Consider the following 18,503-nt stretch of genomic DNA (forward strand, 5'->3'; position numbering starts at 1 on the left):
CAAGAGGCCACAGCACTACCCCCCCATAGATGGAAAGTCTTCAAGGGAAAACTCCTCCAAGGACGAATCAGTGCTGCTCTCCAGGTCTGATAATGCTTCTGGCCCAGGTGGCTGCTGCTGGAAAATAGCTAGATGATTAGAAAAGTCATCCCCCCTCCCCCCTGGGAAATGTAAACCCGAGGTGGAGGGCTGCGGTTCCCCCACCTCCTCTGTAACTGGAGTCAAGGCTTCAGGTGTGGGGGGAGGTGCACACTCACGAACTCTTCTGCTTGGGATTCTTCGGCCTGCTCAGCCGAAAGAGGAATCTCAGGTAGAGTGCAAGGCTTGGGTTTGTGAGGAAAAAGCTGATGGAAACGATGAACCAGTGCTGGAGCATGTACATCTCTGGCATTCTCCCACGTGCGCTCTTCCTCAGGGTACCCTTTCCAGTGTATGAAATATTGGATGCCCCTTCCCCTCCTCCTAGAGTCCAGAATTTCCTCAACTTCGTATTCCTCCTCCCCCTCCACAATTACTGGAGGTGGGGGGGGGCAGTTGTGATCGCAAGGCACTTGGGGGAGGGTCTTTGGCTAGCAAGGCTATGTGAAACACTGGATGGACTTTCGTGGATGCTGGGAGCTGTAAACGATAAGCCACTGGATTTATCTGCTGTGCCACAGTGAAAGGGCCCACAAACTTAGAGTCCAATTTCTTGGAGGGTCTGGTAGAGTTCAAAAACTTGGTTGAGAGCCACACTTTGTCTCCTACCGTAATCGCTGGCCCTTCCTGTCTGTGAGCATCTGCAGCCCTCTTGTAAGCACTCTTTGCCCTGTTCAGCTGCTCCTTTAACAACTCCTGTGCGGCTTGTTGCTCTTTAAGAAAATCAGCCGCGGCTGGAACAGTTCCCTGCTGGGAGGAGGTGGACAACACCCGAGGGTTAACCCCGTAGAGCGCTTGGAACGGAGACATCTGGGTAGATGACTGCACAGAGTTGTTATAAGTAAATTCTGCCATGGGCAGCAGGGCTGGCCAATTGTCTTGCCGATAAGTGGTGTAACACCTGAGATACTGCTGTAACCACTGGTTAATTTTTTTGGCTTGCCCATTACTGGCAGGATGATGCGCTGATGACAGGTGGATCTGGACCCCTAATGACTGGAAAAGGGCCCTCCAGAACCTGGAAGTGAACTGTGGGCCTCTGTCACTCACCAAGTGATTCACCATGCCTCTATACCTAAAAACATGGTCCATGAACAACTGCGCTGTGGCTGGTGCAGATGGGAGGCCCTTGCAAGGAATAAAATGCGCCATTTTTGTGAAAAGGTCCACCACCACTAGTATGGATGTCAGCCCCTGGACCGGGGGTAAATCAGTGATGAAATCCATGGAGATAGTATCCCAAGGCTGACTGGGGGTGGGTAGGGGTTGCAAGAGTCCTGTGGGCTTCCCTGGGAGAGGCTTGGCTCGTCTGCAGGTGTGACAAGAAGCAACGTAACCCTTTTTGTCTGCAGTCATCTTAGGCCACCAGTAGTCTCTCAGAGCTCTATGGAGAGTCTTCTGTGGCCTGCCGTTTGGTGGTCATGGCAAAGTCTCAGTACTTCTTCCCTCAATGAAGGGGGAATATATAATCGCCCACTATGCCAGAGGATTCCTGCCTCCACATTGAATGGGGGGGTAGTGTCTTGCGGGCCCCTCTGGAGGTCATCCATCCTGGCCCTGGCATACGGGTCTTGTTGCTGCTGAGCTCTGACTCTTGTAAATAGGTCCTCTGCTTGTCTGCCTGCTGCTAAAATCTCTGTCTGGTTCCCCCTCATAGACTGATCAAAGTTGTGAGGTTGTAATATAGCAGCCTGTACCTCCTGGTGAGTGGCGGGGGTTGCCTGAAAGGATCGAGACAGGGCGTCTGCCAAGCAGTTTTGCACCCTGGACACATAAGAAATAACAAAATTGAAACGGGAGAAAAACTGGCTCCATCTGACTTGGCGTGGGGTGAGGGATCTGGTGTTTTGTAGAAGCTGTAAATTCTTGTGATCGGTACAAACTTTCACAGGAAGGGCTGCACCTTCCAGCCAGTGCCTCCACTCTTGGAATGCTGCTTTAATTGCCAGCAACTCCTTGTCAAAACATCATAGTTTCTCTGCTGGTGAGAGCAGGCATGAAAAAAAGGCACAAGGAAGCAATGTATTCTCAGTTTTGTTTGTATATTGCAATAACACCGCCCCAATGGCAATATCTGAAGCATCTGAATGCATTATAAATTGCTTCGTGGGATCAGGGTGTCTTAACAGTGGCTGGGATGCAAAGAGTTGCTTAAATTCTTGGAAGGCTGCTTGCTGTCTCTCCCCCCAAATGAATTTTGATCCCTTCTTCAAAAGCTGTGTGAGGGGTCTAGCCCTGTCACTAAAATTCTTTATAAAACGCCTATAGAAATTGGAAAATCCTAGAATCCTTTGTACATCTTTAACATTTCGGGGAGGTGGCCAAGATAGAATTGCCTGGACCTTAGAAGGATCCATGGATATGCCTTCTGTTGATACTTTATAGCCCAGGAAATGTAATTCAGTTAAATCAAAGGCACACTTCTCTAGCTTGGCAAACAGCCTGTTCTCTCTCAGTCTTTGCAAGACATTACGTACATGGGTTACATGAGTTGTAGCATCCTCAGAGAAAATTAATATGTCATCTAGATAAATGACCAGATACTTATCTAGTAAATCAGAGAAAACTTGATTCATAAATCTGGAAAATATGGTTCCTGCATTACACAAGCCAAAGGGCATAACAAGGTACTCAAATTTGCTAAACCTGGTGTCGAAGGCAGTCAGATATTCGTGCCCCTCTTTCACCCGGATCAGATTGTACGCACTCCTGAGATCCAACCTGGTAAAAATGCGTGCCTTCTGTAAGCGATCTAGCAGATCCGAGATTAAGGGCAGAGGATAGGATTCTCTTTTTGTTTGTTTATTTAAAAAACTGAAATCATGGACCACTCTCATGGGTGTCTCCTGGGTTGCAGGTGCCAACGGTACGAAGAAGGTAGGAGCAGACGCTGGGGAAGTAGATGGTCGGATGAATCCCTTTTGGAGATTGGAGTCCAAGTAATCCTTTAAGGTGGCTAGTTCCTTGGGAGACATGGGATATTGTTTCCTTGCTGGAACCCTGGCTCCTGGTATCAACTCAATGGTGCAATCACAGTCCCTATGGGGGGGGGGGTGTAGTGCTGTGGCCTCTTGTTCGCTGAAAACGTCTGCAAAATCTGCATGCTTGGCTGGCAACTGGACCCCCCCTGCTTCCGTGACTGCGTTGGTTGCTGGAGAGCGTGGAGCAGCTTGAATCTTGTGGTGCTGGCATTCCTTAGCTGGGAAGGAGATTGCTCCTGTAGACCAGTTAAGCAACGGGTTGTGGATCCTCAGCCAAGGCGTGCCTAGGATTACCGGCACATTAAGCGATGCAGTAACATAAAGCTGGATCCACTCAGTGTGGTCTCCCGTTGTCAGTTGCACCGGTTCTGTGAGTCTTCTAATCGGCCCTGCCTTGAGGGGCTGGCCGTCAATGGTCTCCACTTCTATGGGGCATGGCAATTCTCTGGTCCGGATGTTGAAGTGTTGTACGGTCTGCACATCAATAAAATTTGTTGAAGCTCCGGAATCCACGATGGCCTCTAGCTCGACCTGGTGCTCTGGGCTGATGTGCATGATTACGGGTAAGTAGTAAAAGGCTTGCCTGGAATCCTCGGAATGAGTCCTCCTTAATTGATTGATGGTCTCCCTGCTGAGCTCTGTGGAGGGAGACCGATGGAGTTTCCCTGGTTGGAAGCAGAGGTGGAGATGGTTCCTGTTTCAGCTGCTTGCCTTGGGGGTCTTACTGAAGTTGCTTGGCCTCTCGCTGGGCAAGCTCTCACCATGTGCCCCTGGGCTCCGCAGTAGAAACAAAGGGCGCTCTCTCTCCTTCTCTGCCTCTCAGCCTCGGAAATCAGTCTCCTGCTCGCCCCAATCTGCATTGGTTCATCTTGTGCTGAGTGAGTGGATGCTACGGAGAGAGCTGGAAATCCTGGAAACGCTCTGAGGGTCCTGCTTCTCCCCGGCTGCATCTGCCTGAGCTCTTCTAGCCTGGCATCTATGACCACCGATAACTGATATAAGGCTTCTAGGGTAGCTGGTGTTCCCTGGCGCACTAATTCATTCTTAATTTCCTCATCCAGCCCCTGTTTGAATTGGTCTTTTAATGCACTCTCATTTCAGTCCAGATCTCCTGCTAACAACTTGAAATCAGCAATGTAGATTCCCACCCTCTTGTTACCTTGCTTGAGTTTCCAAATTTCCCAGCTGGCCATGGCCTCTCTGATCGGGTCGTCAAAGTGTGCTCGGAACCCTGCCAGAAAATTCTGCTAGTCGTTGAGAATCGGGTCGTTGTTCTCCACCATGGAAATAGCCCATTTGGCTGCTGGTCCCTTTAGCAGGCTTAGGATGAAGGTGACTCTGGTTCTGTCTGTGGGAAACTCTGCTGGTCTGCTGTCGAAAAACATTGTGCACTGTGTGAGAAAGGTTCTCAACTGTCCTGCTTCTCCTCCAAACTTCTCTGGTAGACTGCCCTGGGATCTCAAGACTACTGGCGGAGCTGCTGCTGCTGCTACTGGCGCCGGTTGTGGGTTAATCGGAGCTGGTTGTTGTAACTGCTGTAGCATGGCAGCTTGTAATGTGTTGATCTGGAGATCTACCTGTTGTTGGTGTTGTTGCAGGGCTGCTGCCAATTGTTGGATGGCGAGCCGCATTTCTTGGTTTTCTGAAGACATTTCCAAATGTCTCTCCTTAATTTCTTGTTCCTCCCTCTTTTGATGGGAGTAGGAGTTTGTTAGGATTGATGTCCTAACTGCCAGGAAACACGCTGAGACAAGGAACTGGTCTCTAATGTTTTATTGCTTGTACATAACAGGAATCCTAACAAACTGAAGAAGCGTGGGAAAAACCCAGCCATATAAACCCCAAAGGCTAAGGCGGTCCTGATCTGTGTCTCTTTGAATGGCTACCTCAGTGCTACGCATGCGCTTAACAGTCTGGATGGGAGCCCCCTGCTCGCCATCCTTACTCATGACACTTTCCAGGGGACCAGTTTTCGTTCCCTAACAGCTGTAGAGAGCAAGGTTTTGAAGAAGGAGAGACTGGTCCTATGTGGCAATGCTTGTCTCCTGATGCCAGCTGTGTTTGCACAACCCTGACCCAGCCCCTGTGGTTAGTTCAGGGTTCAAGGTCATATATAACTGCAGAAAACTGGGTTAATTGAATAAACTAAGGTCCAGTTAGCCACTGGTAAGTATACCATGCGAGGGCAGCTGTCACCTGTTCTTCTGCATCGAAGCGGGAGGGAGAGATGTCTCTCAGGGCTGTCTGAAGAACAAGCAAAAGACAGAGGAACACCTCTGTCCTTCCCTACGCCTGTTTATTCCAAAGTAACAATACATGCAATGGGGAGAAGCAAGAAGCTCTGCTGACTTTCATTTAATCATCTTGGGATTGTGCCAACGCCGGGTTTCTACAGACTAAGGGAAGGCAGAGGGTTTTTTTGCCATGTTTGATCCAAGTTTCCCTGCATTATAATTCCACAGGGAAGGCAACAGAAGCCGAGCTGGATGTCATCCTTAGTGTAAATGTCTTGATGAACCTTTAAGAGTTCTTTGGAAAAGAAACTGATGCCTCATGTTCTTTTGTCTTGCCACTGAAGCTTCGGAATGATGACACTCAGGTAGGATAAGGAATTGCAGGCTGAGGTGCTCTCTCACTGGCAAATTTCAAAGATCAGCAGAGCAAGAGAGGACAGGGCTAATACCAGAACCCAAAGTCCTTTTAAATACTTAACCCAGAAAAAGGGCTGTTCCCATTAACACCTCTGCACATAGTACAAGGGAGGTGACCTCTCATGGGTGGAATCAGAACAGTGCTTATGGGCCGTTCTAGGCTGATGTGGGTGTGTCCCCTCCTGTCCAGTCCCTGGTCAGCTTTTTTCTGTAGCCCATTGGCTGTTGTCTCCCAATGGAGTTGCTGTGGTCTATGAGAACTGCCGATAGCACTGGATTATTCTGCTGGCAGTATTGTAAGGAAAGGAATCCTTGTTTGATGGCCCAGTGTTTATAGCCGCACAGCATCCAGTTGAAATGCGTGGATGCTTGTTTGCGAATAAATTTCACTGAATATGGGTTATAAGTTCCCCCATTAATAGTTCTCTCATTCTTTCCCTCTTTCAAGCTCCCAGGTGAGAGACATGTGCAAGTCACCTCCTTTGTGACCTACCTAATGCACTTATGGCTAGGTTGGTTCAGCTGAGACTTAGTAGTACATAAGCTGCTGCTGCTGGTGGTATGGATTTATTAGTGGAGTCACGCACATGCTTTCAATGGAGATACAGAAGTCAAGGATCTTAAACAATAATGAAATACTCAAGTGAACTCGCAGCATCCTGAGAGTCTCTGTTACTTTACAAAAGCTTTATTAATTACAACTGTTTGAGCATTACATGCAGCACAGATACACACATTCATACTCGCCTGCTACAAAGCAAGACCGGAGTGCTCCATAATTGATAGTTGTGTGCAGACTGAGGGTCTTCCAAGAGAGGCCTGCACAGCTTGTTCTTTTATCCTTTGGCAGCAGCACCTGCCAGGCATTTCTTTCATGTCACCTCAGCCTTTCATTGACCGCTCTGCGACCTATTGCATGGTGGTTCTTATCTTTGATAGCCGCTATTCCAGATTTTCTTATCTTAATGGATTGTTAGGTGGCTTCCTTGCTTTTTCTCCTCCTCTGCACTTCCACACTTTTTCCTCAGGTTCAAATTCTGGTCCTTTATGTCTCGCAACATTTTATTTCTTGTAATGCATAGTGAAAATGGCAGGGTTTGTTTTATCCATGGTCTGCTGAACAAACCACAACTGCTGGGTTTACACATCACACGAACCCAAAACCAAAGAAACTATTAGTTCAGTTTATGAGTCCACTTACAATGTCTCATAACAACATTCTATGTACTTCAGTCTATCTAGCATACTTAATTGCTGAATTCAGAGTAGCTGCCCTTTTGGATTAATGGAAACCAGAATGCGTAACCAGCAATAAATCGTGGTTACAAATTCTGTTCCTGGCTCCAAAATGCCCTGGCTTGGGGATTTGCACAACATGGTGGAACTGCTATGACAGGCTATACTATGTGAATTAAGAAGTCAGCAGCCTGTGTTTTATCCTAGAACGGGGTGTGAACCCAGCCTGAGAATGAAGCATATCACTTCTGAATTCTCTCAGAGTGGAAGAAAGGCTACTTCATTTAGGTAAGGAAATGGATTACACAGTCTCATTGGCAGAAGCCAAGGCACCTGAGTATTGCATGCGCTATAAATGAAGCCAGTGGGAGGGCCTAGTACTCGGTTCCCACCTGAGAGAATTCTTGAGTAGTTGCTGTGAATGATGGAGAACCATCTAAGAATATGGGCTTTATTGCTTTTAATCACTGGTGTTTCTACTCAGAATGCCTCAGGTAAATACAGGGAGGGAATGCAACTGGGAGAAATGGAAAGAAAAGGTGGAAGGATTAATCTTTAACTAGCCATTTTGGTTGTTTGTTTTTGGTGTGTACTGTACTAAGCCCACAGAGGAACAGGTTTAAATGTTTATTACAAGATGTTGCCTGTTATTAAATATCTGATAAGTTACAAGTTTAATCCAAAACTATTTTAATGGGGATTAAAGCTGTCTTGCTGCTGGTGTGCATTTCTTGATGTAAGGGGAGAGTTAGCTTTCTTCCTTCAATGTGCTCAAATAGCAACCACCCAGCTCACCAATGCTGGGAATGGGGAGAAAGTTTATTTATTAGGACACCTGACCAAGAAATAAATGGGGGGGGGGAAAGTGGGGAATCTGGTGCAGATTTAAAAAGAAAACCCAATGGTTTTTGAGTTCTGGGCATTTTGCTAGGTTCAGTGTGCTTTCAGATCAATAAACAAGTCTTGTTTGGAAGACCCCTTAATTAGGTTAGCTTGCGCAAAATAGATTTTCAGTTGCATGAAGGCTTGCTGGGGTAGAGTTAAGGAAAGCGGTTCTTTCTTTTCTTTTTGAAATGAACAGATACAGTCCATAGATTCTTAGTGGCTAACTATGTTGTGCAACCTCACTGTTAGCTAATTTTTGCATCAATATATTGTATATATCTGGAAAACAGGATAACTCAATAACCAAACCAAATTAAAGGAGTTGTGTGAACTCAGCCAGTGTATCAGTTTGAGGGCAGCTTTCGAGCAGTGCTTGCAAGGTAAATTTACAGAACTCCCTGGACCACAAATGACTAATTGCCTTTTAGTTTTGAATATTGTGATTAGTTCAGGGTTGACAGTTGGGTCAGTTGAATAAGTCGTGGTTTAGTTAACTATGGGAAAGCAGCATGACATGTGAACAGAGCCACAAAATGGCTCAATAGGGCTGTGAAATCCTCTAAAGAGCTTGGTGGCTTAGATGCAGCCAAGAGCTTGACCCTAATTTTCTGCCTGTGCAGTTCCTTCATCTGAAGTGGCTGCTTCCATGCACCTACTGTAAGTGTAGGACAAGCTTTGAATGTGTGATTAGTTTAGTTACTTGTTGGTTTTACTTACAAAAGGAATGGAGGATGATTAAAAGCTTCCTAGAAACTCTGACTTTTGAGCAGAGATTTTAAAAACATAAGGATGGCATAGAACAGTGCTCTTCTCCTGGCAGTAGACTTGACGTAGGGGCTTCAGGCCAGCCACACGGTTCTTTTCTTGCAGTGGCTGCCCTCACTCCCTAATCCCCTGACATCTACCATCTGAGCTGGCTAGTTGCTCTGCCAAATGTAAGGCCAGCTCTGAAGCCAGTTGTTGGGGACCAAGGACAAAAGCAGCCCCTATGTGTTCCTCCTGGGCTTTTAGGGGCAATTTGTGCAATGTGGACAATGGTATCCTCAGCTGACTGGAGCACTGATTTGATCCTCTGGATCCTCCATATCTTTTTAGGGACATAACGGTGCCATTCATGAGAACCCCTGCATGTTCCTGGTTGTGGAGGAGTATGCTGATTTCACAGGTTGCTGACCCATTCTTATATCTTCTGCAGTTTCGGTATCATGTGGAAGCTCACATCTAGTGATCACTGTGCCTGTGGATCTCTTTGGGACTGGCGTGGTGGTCAATGCCAATGAACTGATTCTGGGATCTGGCTGTACAGTGACGGCTGTGCATCCAAATATTCTCCTGCTGGAATACCCTCTCTTTGCTTGTGGGGCCACCAGACAAGTAAGGAAGCACTGTGTTTGGAATTTTATGGATAGTTTTAACTATATAGGTCTTCACATTGCTTGAGAAGGCAACTGCAACACTACTTGAGAAGGCAATTTCCCTTCTGTATAGTAGCAATGGTTATGGTCCTGCCATAAGTCTGCTCCCTCTTCTATGCAACAATCTTCAGGTATTCGAAGACTGCTAAATAAGATACCTCTCACTCTTTTATGACCATGGTCTCTTTTCATTCTTCCCAACTCAATGGAATGTTGGAACAAAATTATGCCAAATTCAAATAATACTGTGTGTCCATGAGCCAGAACTGAGGCATTAGAGAAAGGATAAGGATCAGCAGGTAGGGGCAGCAATATCATATTGAGGTCATGTTTGTTTATTCAAGGATGGGTGAATGGCACCTTAAGTCAACAGTGAGGAAAGGCCTTCAGTCATCTTAGACTGTAACATTGTCTAAAAACCTGTAACAGACTTAAAATTAGCTTTTGCATATTTTTTATTTGACCCCTAGCTTCTTCCAGGCAGCATCCATTATAAGAACATTCTCCACTATGTGCCTTCAGCTCCAGATGGGGTGATCCGGACCAATCCATTCTCCCATGCTATAAACTGTTTCTATCCTAGGTAAGTCATGGAGTAACATGCTGGTGAAAGAAGCGAAATAGCCTCAGTTACAATTACTCTGTGTGTCTATAGATCGAGTCTCAAGTACTGAAATGTGGGAATCTAGCTTCTCCCATTTGTTATCTATTTAAAGCAGATCGAGAAGTTACTTATATAGAATTTCTCTTACACACTTGGCACTGGCATAATTGCCACCACTATCCAGAGCTCTGAGACTTAATTTGAATTGGATTTTCACTTAACTGCATCTTTCCTTCTAGGAAGTCTTATAATGTCATTTAATTCAAATTCTAGTGGATAAATTATATCAAGAAGCTGGTGACAAATTTGAGAAGCACTGAATGAAAAGATTGGAGTCCTAGTAAATTTAGCCTTTCTCCACATCTGGCCATCAAAATATTTATCATATTTATACGGCTGCCCATCTCACAAAATGTGACTCTGGGCAGTGTACAATAAAAACTATAAAATAAACAATAGTAAAAAAATAATAATTAAAACATTAATATTATTAAAAGGCCAGGAGAGAGCATTAGATGTTACAAACAAAGCAGCCACATCAAGTCACTCATTAAATACCTTGATGGCTGACAGGGAAAATAGCAAACAAAAGAAAGATGTGGCTGTGATACATTGGAGAAAAGGAGGAGAAAAGACTTTCCCTCTAAGCCGTTCCCCTTTTCTCATCTTTAAAAAAAAAATGCCCTAGGCTGATTATATATTTAATGGTGCAGCTAGGACAATATGGTGCCCAGAGCATCAAAAATTTTGGTAAAGTTCTATGCATCCCTTAAGAAGTAAAATAAATATTTTTACCTTGACTAGTGAGCTCCCACACTTGTCCCAGCTCTTGCCAACCTAGCAATTCAAAGGCATGCATATGCAAGTAGATAAATAGGTACCACTTCGGCAGGAAGGTAACAGCGTTCCATGACTGTCATGCTGGCCATAAGATGTGGAAGTGTCTTCGGACAACGCTGGCTCTTTGGCCATGAAAGGGAGATGAGCGCCGGCCCCTAGTGTCGGACATGACTAAAAGGGAACCTTTACCTAACGAAAATCAAACATCATGTTGTTCTATTCTGTAGTCTTTTCTAGCATGTTTTTGGCCCTGAGGCACCCAAAGGAAAGGGGAAAGGCCAGAGCAGCAGGAGGCTAGCCTAGATCTCTGTTTGTCAGGGCAGTCTGACAAAGCGTTTAAAAGAAAAACTGATGTTGCTATTACTTGCTAAGCCTGGATGCTGGGAGGCAAGCTGGGAAAAGCTTGGGGAGACTAGGCTGGGAAGCACTTTGCAGAAAAGCAGACACCAGAGCCTGCCCATTCATTGGTGTACATGTTATGCCTAATTGTGCTTTGGGAAAGGCTGTATAACTTTGCCTTTGTGAAGGGTGGTTTTGCTGTCAATTTATGTACATGTGGTAAGCAGGAATGTTTTCCAGCTTTCCTAGTATGTCTGTTAGTCCAGAACAATTAGAGATCCCTGGAGTATAAGCTTTTTAGAGAGTTGCAGCCCTCCTGCTCAGGATTCCTCTTCAGGGTAGGTTTAACAGTATTAACCCCAAAGGAGCTTTGGATTTACTCTCCTAAAGCCCAGAAGGCATAGAATTTAAACAGACCTCACCCTGCAAAACAAAACAAAACAAAACAGTCTTCTGTAATACCCAAAGAAACCAAAGGGGAACATAACTGTGTAGTTGAACACCTGTGATTAATACACATAAACAAATAAGCCAGCTGGTGATGAAAAGAAAACTTCCTTGGTGGTAGAGTGCAAAAAGGAAATAATAAGAAATGATCAGAGACCTTTGCATATGCATTTGGAAAATCTAAGAGGGTGTATCTGAGAGTCTTTGTTAGTTATTTCCAGTTTTTCTGAAATCACCTGACCACCTCAACTTTATCTCTTGTCCCCATAATGCTGCTCCTGCCATGTGCTAAAGGCATGATTGTTTATTTTCTGGACTACAAATATCACCCTGCAGCGAAGTCTAGAGCAGTGTTTCTCAACCTTGGCAACTTTAAGCTGGGTGGACTTCAACTCCCAGAATTCCCCAGCCAGAGAGAGAAGCTCTGAAACTTCTTCTTCACTGGGATTTCAAACAGCAGAACTCCTAGATGGCACTCTTGATGTTCCTCTGTGCAACATAAAGCATTTCATATTATCTTGTGGAAAGCCAAAGAGGATGTGACTAGATGAAACTTGGTTTCTAAATGTAGGTCCTGGAATGTCTCTTCCCTTGGACTCCGACCTACTTGGGTCCCTTTCAGTTCTACCGTGATGGAGAAACAGAGCCTGGCCTTTGCGCTGGAAGTCTATGACAGTGAGTGTGTGAATCAAGGAGAATATGGTTTCCATCGACTTATAGAGAGTTGTAGTATTAAGTAAATCTGGGAGTTGCCTACCTGAATTCATTGGGAGATTGAAGGGCGTTTTGGTGGGATAGAGAGAAAACCATTTTTAAATCCCCAATGTGAATTTTAAAGAGTATTTAAAGCATTAAACCATATCACTGAAATTTGCATTGAGGAAAGAAGGGGCTTGGGAAATTACCCAAAAAATTGGGGGGGGGGTGTTTTGCCAGCAAGCTGCAAGTTGCTTATATGTGATGTTGATGGTGCTCTATTAATATATTGTTTTTCAGGTAGCTGGTCACAACTGATGAGTGACCCTACTTACTATCTTGGGGACCTCATCAACATCCAGGCATCAGTAAGAAAGGATAACCATGTACCACTGAGAATCTATGTGGATGAATGTGTGGCCCGCCCAAATGCAGAATCCTCTGTGAAATATGAGGTCATCACAAATCACGGGTAAGTTGCTGAGAGTACAGGCACAGCAAGGTGAAATGTGATCATCAAGTAGCCCCATGTTTCTTAGTAGAAGTAAGCATCTCTAGCTGGGTTCCTACTTATGTGAAAGAAAGCTCCTTCTGGTTGGACCTTGAGGGTAAACTCTGCTCAGTTATTTGCTTGGAAGTGAATGGGGACTTGAAAATTAAAATAGCTGAGGGCTCAGAATGTTTGGCAAATTCCATGGCTGAGAACTTGGCTGCCAATAATTTTCCCTGGAGGGGCCACATCTTTTCAGCACATTTACACCATCTAATAAAAAGCACATAGGTTCCCCAAAGTGGCTGCGGGAGGGCAGATCTCCTCTGAGCTAAACTTGTGTCCAAAGATAGAAAAGTAGGTTCCATATGAGTTCTCAGACTCAGTCTGAGAGAAAAGTAGTGAGTGGGGAGCAGCACTTTGGGAAGCCTCAAAATAGGTAAGGGAGACCTGTAGAAATCCATGACTACAGTTTATCAAAGCCATACAGGGATATTATGGTTTAGCATGGTGAAAGATGGCTACTATATCATCATATTAACTTGAACCTGGATTTGGAGGAAATTACTTTTGTTTCCAAAATGTGTAGAGATGGTAAGGATTTCCTGCCTCTTAAAATAAAAGCTTATGAGCTTCTTTCTAAAGTAAGATGTTTATCTGGAAATCTACCACCTCTACTGCTACTAGCTTACAGGCAGGGGTCAAGAGTATCAAAATGGTGATATCCCACTTTATTTTGTACAACCTAATCTGGTGTACATAATGCTCCCTCCTCCTATTTTCTAGTAGAGAGCAAGGAACATGACCTTGATGGAGATGCAGGTGCTGTTTCCTAGGCAAAAGGGGCTAAAACATTTTAAAACTCAACAGTGTCTAGATAACATTCAAAAGTGGCTCAGACACCTCCCCTAATTCACTGAACTATAAGAAGGAGGAGAGGGACAGCACAATCAGACTTACAAGATTCTGTTGCTGTAGCCGATCTCAATAAAAGTAGTTTTAGCCATTCTGTGGTGTTGATTTCATGGTCTGGTCTACCTAGTGGGGCTGACATTTCCCTACAACAACAAACGTGGGTTGAGCTTAGAGTTTCTGGCTCAAAGTCACCCAGCTGGCAGTTGTGCCCACCACTATAATGTTGTTGAAACACACACAAGTAAAGCCATAATTTGAAGTATTGATAACATAGGGAAGGAAAATGAGCCCATTCATATTGTCTCTGTTTATCCTACAGGTGCTTTGTAGATGGGCAGCACAGTGGGTCCCATTTTATTGCCATGCGAGAAGATGGGTTTCTCCGTTTCCAGCTGGATACATTTACCTTCATTGGAGCCTCCAACAATCAGGTTAAGAGAGAGGGTGGGAAGAAATGGAAGTTTTGAATTTCTAAATGTAGGAGTAATATTATACTTGATTCATGGGTGGGTATGAGTTGGGGAAAATCTTAAGAGCATATACATAGATATGATGTCTCATCACCTTCAAAAGGTGACTAATAAAGCCATCCTCCTAATTTACTTTTGGAGCTGTCTGTATTGAGGGGAGGTATTGAAATGGGGTATGTCCTTCTTTTCCATCTCAGCAGATGCTTGAAGATATGCCAATAATAGCAGATGCTTCAGTACAGGGGACAACCATGGATTCTTCTGTACCTTGCTGCTACGTTAGTTGATCTGCCATTGTGTATGTCCAACTAGCATCTCAAGTTCTTCCCTTCTAAGTTACTATCTAACATCTATTCTGATTTTTAGATCTACCTCATCTGCCACTTGAAGGCAGTTCCTGTTGGCTCAGCAAACCATCTCAATAAGGCATGCTCCTATGATCATGCTACTGCAACCTGGAACTCTCATGAAGGGGTTGATTGCTCCTGCTGTGCATCTCATATTGGCTGTGGCAGCAAAAGAAGAAAAAGGAGGCATCAGCAGAGGAGAGGTAGCATGACCTCCCATTCCCTATTAGAATAGTCCATCTGAGGCATCTGATGGATCTGTAGGAAGCTTGTCCAGTGATCCCATTGATTGCCTTGTTGGCCTCTGATACTAGGAGGAGACTTGGGCTCTTGACAAGATTGCTCCTTGGGTGCCAATCCCTGTTGGTCAGCTCCAGCATGACCTTTGGTTTCCTGAGAAGCTCTGAGAAATGAAGTGTTAGAAGCAATGCCTGGACCATGGTTGGAGAAAGATGAGAGCTCTTGGAATTGCTGGTTTTTATTTATAAAGCCCCTTCTAGCTTGGTACCGGCAGGACTCTCTTCTCCAACCAGAATCAACCCATCCAATGTATCTGTCCTGGGGGGAAATGCTGGTGGTGCCCCATTTTCATGAGGTGAGAGGGGCTGAAGCTGCAAGACATTATTTCTGGGTAATGGTACCTGTATTCTGAAACAGCCTCCTGGAAGCAAGATTAGTCCTCTCTGTGGTAGCTTTCCAGAGGTTAGTGAAAACAGAGCTCTTTCAGAAGACTGGGGGATTAATGAGTATATTGCCATCTGGGTTTATTGGTTGCTGCTTTTTTATTTTATATTTTGGGTCAGTTTTTTTTTTAACCATGGACACTTTAATTATTACTGGAGACTCCAAGATCTCCAAGAGTCCAGTATATAAATTTAATAAATAATATCCACTTTTCAGGATAATCCTTGAGCTTAGTATTTGTTATTTAAAACATTCAGCAAAATGATGCTTTATTCACTGGCTTTGTTTGGCACCTGCCCAAACAGAGGCAGCCAGCTTGTTCCTCCACATTAGCAGACTTCAGGACAATTTTGGATTTCTAGTGTCTGTAATAGAATCAAAAGAACAGTATGGAGAAACTGAACCATAGTGTGTAAGACAGTGTGATAATAACATATGGGACTACAGGGCAAGTAGGGCATTTCCAAGCCTTTATCTGCCTTTTTCCAGGAGCACTTGGAGAAGTAGATCTCAAGCTTGGTCCCATTGAACTGAAAGTGGAACAGGCACACACCTCTTTGCTGAATGGCTCTGGCACCTTTGAGCTGATGTCCATTGTGACCGTCCCTGCCCCTGCTGCATCCAACACACCTCATGCTGCTGGGCCACCTCTGAACCAGTTGGTGAATATTATTATGAGGAAAGAAGAAGTGAAAGAAGATGCCTCTAGTGAGAACACCACATTTTTCCATGTTTAGATGGGTTGAGATTTGGGGCAGGGGGACAGGATGGAGGCCGTGGGTATGATGCTGTGTTTCACAGAGCAATTGGTGAGATGGCAAGCAACACATTTCTTCCTTCACCCTATGAGACTGGTGGTTGTGGCTTCAGCAGGGATAAATGTATCAGCTGTTCTTTATGTTCCAAGTAAACCCATGTCTGTAAGAAACAGTTGTAAGCATGATTGTCAGGGAGAGTAAGTCTTTAATTATAAACTAACTTGTTTTATAAAGCTGCCTGCAAGGATAGAATTTCACTTGTGATTCTTAAGAGTCAGGTAGCTGTATCAGTTTCTTTCTAAGGATGGATTTTCCTTCTGATCTCTAGGCAATAATACATTTCCTTTTTCCAGAGAAGTAAGTTTTTTCATAGCAAAGAACAACATGGTCTTGTGAACAGGTCTAGGAGGCACTCGGTTTTCTAGCTGACCATGTTGGTAATTATTCAGTTTGCCCTCTTCTCTGAATTGCCATTCTGACTTTCCATTCTATCTTTGTCCCATTCTCTTCTCCTCACAGGGCTTCATCTCCCCTTTTCTACTGCCACCGTGGTCATATTAGTTGCCTGTTTCTTTGTTGTATTGGTGTCCATCCTGGGCTGTTACTGCTCTAACAAACATTCACACAGAGGATATCACATGGAGACGGTCCAGACAGTTTTGAGGGAAACTAGTGCTGTGGCCATGGCACCTGCCTCAGCTGAAACATCTGGCGCTGGAACCTCTGGACAGTCTAGCACTACTTCAAAGAAACCTGATGGTGTAGTAACTACATGTTAGAAAGGCAACCTACTTCTTTGTGGATAGCAATTATTTAAGAAATAAATACTGCCAGTGCAAGACATAACGTGCAGTAGTGTAATATGTATCACATCAAATCTTTATGATCATAGACCAGCATAATTGTAATATGTGTGTTCAACCCAGTTCTAGGCCAGGAGAAGTTTCAGAGGTTCTAGTATTAACCCAACTTTAGGGTTCATATTATAAACAGTTGGTGACATTTCTAAGGAAATCCAGGGTGATGTCCGAAAGCAAAACCGATTTGCTGTCTTTTCACTCTGCAAATATATCTTATCTGCTATCATTGGACACACATTTTTTATCACAAACATCACTGGCTATTAATTGCTTTGTAGATCAGCTGAAACACAACTGCAGATATCATCTGACCCCTTGTCACATTTTAAGAAGCTTACCTTCAGCCGTCCACATGGAGAGCTATATTCAGAAGTCTTTAATGCTCAAGAATTACACAGCCCAGTATTAAATGTCCTCAGTTCATGTGGACCCTTCCTCCAAACCTCATTATAATCCATCTCACACACCTAATCTTCAAGTGGGTGGGACACTAGTGTGGAACCACGTTGCTCAAGATGTTCCTGATACAGCTTACATACATAGACTGGGCATAATGAACATCCACAGAGCCAGTTTGGTCTAGTGGTTAAGGTTCTGGGCTAGAAACCAGGAGAGACTGAGTTCTAGTCCTGCCGTAGGGATGAAAGCTGGCTGGGTGACCTTGGGCCAGTCTCTCCCTCTCAGCCCAACTCACAGGGCTGTTGTTGGGAAAAGAGGAGGAGGAAGGAGCATTAGGTATGTTCTCCTTGAGTTATTTATAAAAATAATAAAGGCAGGATAAACATAAATAATACTTCAACAAATTATTTTGTCCTTTGATTCAGATTTGGGATGGGAGTGGGGGAACAGTAGCATAGGATTTCTATTGGTGTACAGCTCAGCTACCTATTTATCTTTCAGTCTCATCCCCAAAATGACAGGCTTGTGTGTTTACCCCAAACCAGGCTTACCTCTTTCCTTTCTCTGGAGGCTGTGTGGTGGGAGAAGAAAAGAAGGGTAAGTCTTTCTTCCTTTGCACCTAACTGCAGCACAGTCATGCTCCCACAACCTCAGCTGCCTTCATTTGATCCCCAGCTCATCCCTGAGGCAGTCTTAAATTGTTCTTAGTTGTAGCAGTGTTAAAATTGTGTTTTCTCTCTTATCCAGACCCAGATTTTGCCATGGTTACAATATGATGAGCTTCATTGACTACTCTGCTGGTGACACAGTCAAGTGACCCTTTGCCCTGTGTCTGGAATCAGCCAACCACCAGTTGGCCACTTTAGGCTGGGGATGGCAGGCTGCCTCCTCTCAGATCAGTGTCTTCCAGGGCTCCTTGGGCAGCAGGAGAGTCCCATTTCTTTCAAACCAAGCTCTTCCCCTGTATGGGCCAAGTCTCTGAGCCAATCCCCAACTCAGAGGAACTCAATCAGCTTGAGCAGTGTCTAATCATGGGAGGTGGCCAGGAAGTGGAAGCTTCATGGTATCTCAGGAGTGAGCCAGCTTTGTTTCTGATGCCTCCCTGCACCTGCCAACTGCTGTTCTGACTGCTTTTGAACACTGATTTATGCTATTCTAGAATAGCACAACTGTGTGTCCAAAAGGAATCCAACTATAGTTGATTGTCAGGTTTCCTTTGAATTCATCTGTGTGAAACCTTTGCACAAAACCACGGTGAGTTTTAACAGATAATTAAACCCCTGTTTCCCCACTGGCTGATGACTTTTGCTGGAGGTGGGTAGGAAAACAAAGCTAGGGTAATTCAACA

General features: G+C 44.6%; 2 protein-coding genes across 2 annotated transcripts in view; both read left to right on the plus strand.

Moving 5' to 3' along the window:
- NDUFV1 (NADH:ubiquinone oxidoreductase core subunit V1) overlaps window positions 1–18,503 on the plus strand; it is a 171,451-nt gene that overhangs the window by 23,902 nt on the left and 129,046 nt on the right. The window lies entirely within an intron of this gene.
- LOC134506045 (zona pellucida sperm-binding protein 3-like) lies at window positions 7,431–16,675 on the plus strand. Its single transcript, XM_063316077.1, has 9 exons — window positions 7,431–7,500; window positions 9,087–9,265; window positions 9,777–9,889; window positions 12,108–12,211; window positions 12,533–12,704; window positions 13,957–14,068; window positions 14,474–14,657; window positions 15,628–15,846; window positions 16,416–16,675. Exons 1-9 carry the CDS (start codon window positions 7,431–7,433, stop codon window positions 16,673–16,675), a joined length of 1,413 nt encoding a protein of 470 aa, XP_063172147.1.

The sequence above is a fragment of the Candoia aspera genome, chromosome 1, assembly GCF_035149785.1.
Source record: "Candoia aspera isolate rCanAsp1 chromosome 1, rCanAsp1.hap2, whole genome shotgun sequence".
NCBI lineage: Eukaryota > Metazoa > Chordata > Lepidosauria > Squamata > Boidae > Candoia > Candoia aspera.